Here is a 1807-nt window from a genome sequence, read left to right as displayed (position 1 = left end):
ATAAGATTCTAGCTAAGCTTCTTGCGTCTAGATTGAAAGTGGTGGGTGATCCTTAAACTCATTTATAAGAGGCAAACCATGTTCGTTGCCAAGAGACATATGGTCGATGGTGTTTTGATTTTGAATGAGTTAGTAGATTTTTCTAAAAGAGCTAAGAGGAGATGTATGTTGGTCAAAGTGAATTTTTAAAAAACTTACGATTGTGTGTCGTGGGATTTTCTTCGTAGCATGTTGAGAAGGATGAGGTGGTGTGGTTGGCTAGAAACTTTGGTGTTTTCTAGTTCAATGTATGTTCATGTTAATGGGATTCCTACGGTGGATTTCAAGGTTTCTAGAGGCCTTAGACAAGGGGATCCCCTTTTCCCTTTTCTTTTTCTTTTGGTAGCAGAAGGATTTTTCGGTTTATTACATCAAGTGGTTGCTTTAGGGGATTTTGAAGGGTTTCACATTAATGATAATATGCATCTTGAATTGCTTCAATTCACGGATGATACAATCTTGATTGGAGAGGATTCATGGACAAGCCTTTGGACCCTTAAAGCTTTACTTAGAGGCTTTATGTTGGTGTCAGAGCTACGGGTAAGTTGATCCAAAAGCCATTTATTTGGTATTAACCTTGATTCCAATTTTTTTGCAGACAGACAATTCTTTCTTGGCTTGTGGTTTTGGTTTGATTCGTTTTGTGTTTCTTGACATTCCAATCGGGATTAATCCTAGAAGAAAAGAGGTCTGGGCACCGATTGTTGGCAAGATGAATAGAAGGTTAACGGTGTGGCATAATAGACTTTTATCTATTGGAGGTAGAGTGGTTCTCTTCAATTCCATTTTATCAAATACCCAATCTTCTTATTCTTTTTCTACAAGGCTCCTAAGGCTATTATAAATGAAATAATCAATATCCAAAGATTCTATATGGGGGAGGGGGTGAAGATGTGAAGAAGGTTTGTTAGGTGAGTTGGCACACCATTTTTTTCCTAAGGAGGAAGGGGATCTTTGGGTTAAACATTGTGGTATGTTCAATATGGAGTTACTTTCTAAATGGAAATGGAGGATCTTAAGTGATGAACGTTCTTTGTGGGCCAATTTTCTTGGGTCTGGGTATGGGGATGTTAAGTGTGCGGTTTTGGGGGGAACGACATCTCTAAAGAAAGTTTCTTTGTGGTGGAGGGATTTATGTGCTTTAGGGGATCCAAGTGTTATTGCTTCACATTCCAATTGGTTTTCTTCTTCTATTTCTTGTAAGCTTGGTAACGGAAATAGTTTGGACTTTTGGAGACATCACTGGTGTGGTTAATCCTCCTTTTTAGATTTATTTCCTTCGTTACATAGGTTGAGCCTTTCGACTTGTTCCAAAGTGGTCGAGGTGGGGCATTGGATAAATGATTCTTGGGTTTGGGATTTCGATTTCAATGGGCTGACTTTGGATGATGGTGAGTTGTTGTTATTAGATGACTTGTCTTCTATTTTGATAGGGGTGAAGCCTAAGCCTAATGAAAAGGGCCGTTTTGTTTGGTTGAGACACAAAGATGGTTTCTCGGTGAAAGTGCTATAAGAGGATTCTTGAGTCTAGTTTGGTGGAGCATATTTTGGATCCTATTAAAGTTAAAGCGCTCGATCAGTTATGGAAGACCAAAATCCTAGTAAAATTCTTATTTTTGGTTGACGGTTTATTCTCAAAAAGTTGCCTACGAGAATGGAATTAGTAAAGAGGATCACTATTGAAGGAGCTCATAGTGTGGTTTGTCCTTTATGTTTTTTGGTAGATGAAAATTTGGAGCACTTGTTTTGCCGTTGTTCCTTTTTCAAC

At 38.4% G+C, this 1807-nt stretch overlaps 1 protein-coding gene across 1 annotated transcript; it reads left to right on the top strand.

Annotated features, from left to right (window-relative positions):
• Positions 1–285: 285 nt before the first annotated feature.
• LOC127081100 (uncharacterized) lies at positions 286–1552 on the top strand. The gene is made up of 3 exons (XM_051021385.1): positions 286–579; positions 638–800; positions 1473–1552. The coding sequence occupies exons 1-3, from the start codon at positions 286–288 to the stop codon at positions 1550–1552; spliced, it is 537 nt and encodes a 178-aa protein (XP_050877342.1).
• The last annotated feature ends 255 nt before the right edge of the window (positions 1553–1807 follow it).

This window comes from Lathyrus oleraceus, chromosome 5, assembly GCF_024323335.1.
Source record: "Lathyrus oleraceus cultivar Zhongwan6 chromosome 5, CAAS_Psat_ZW6_1.0, whole genome shotgun sequence".
NCBI classification, from domain to species: Eukaryota; Viridiplantae; Streptophyta; class Magnoliopsida; order Fabales; family Fabaceae; genus Lathyrus; species Lathyrus oleraceus.
Note: the sequence above shows the minus strand (reverse complement) of the source record. Positions and strands in the feature narration are given on the sequence as shown.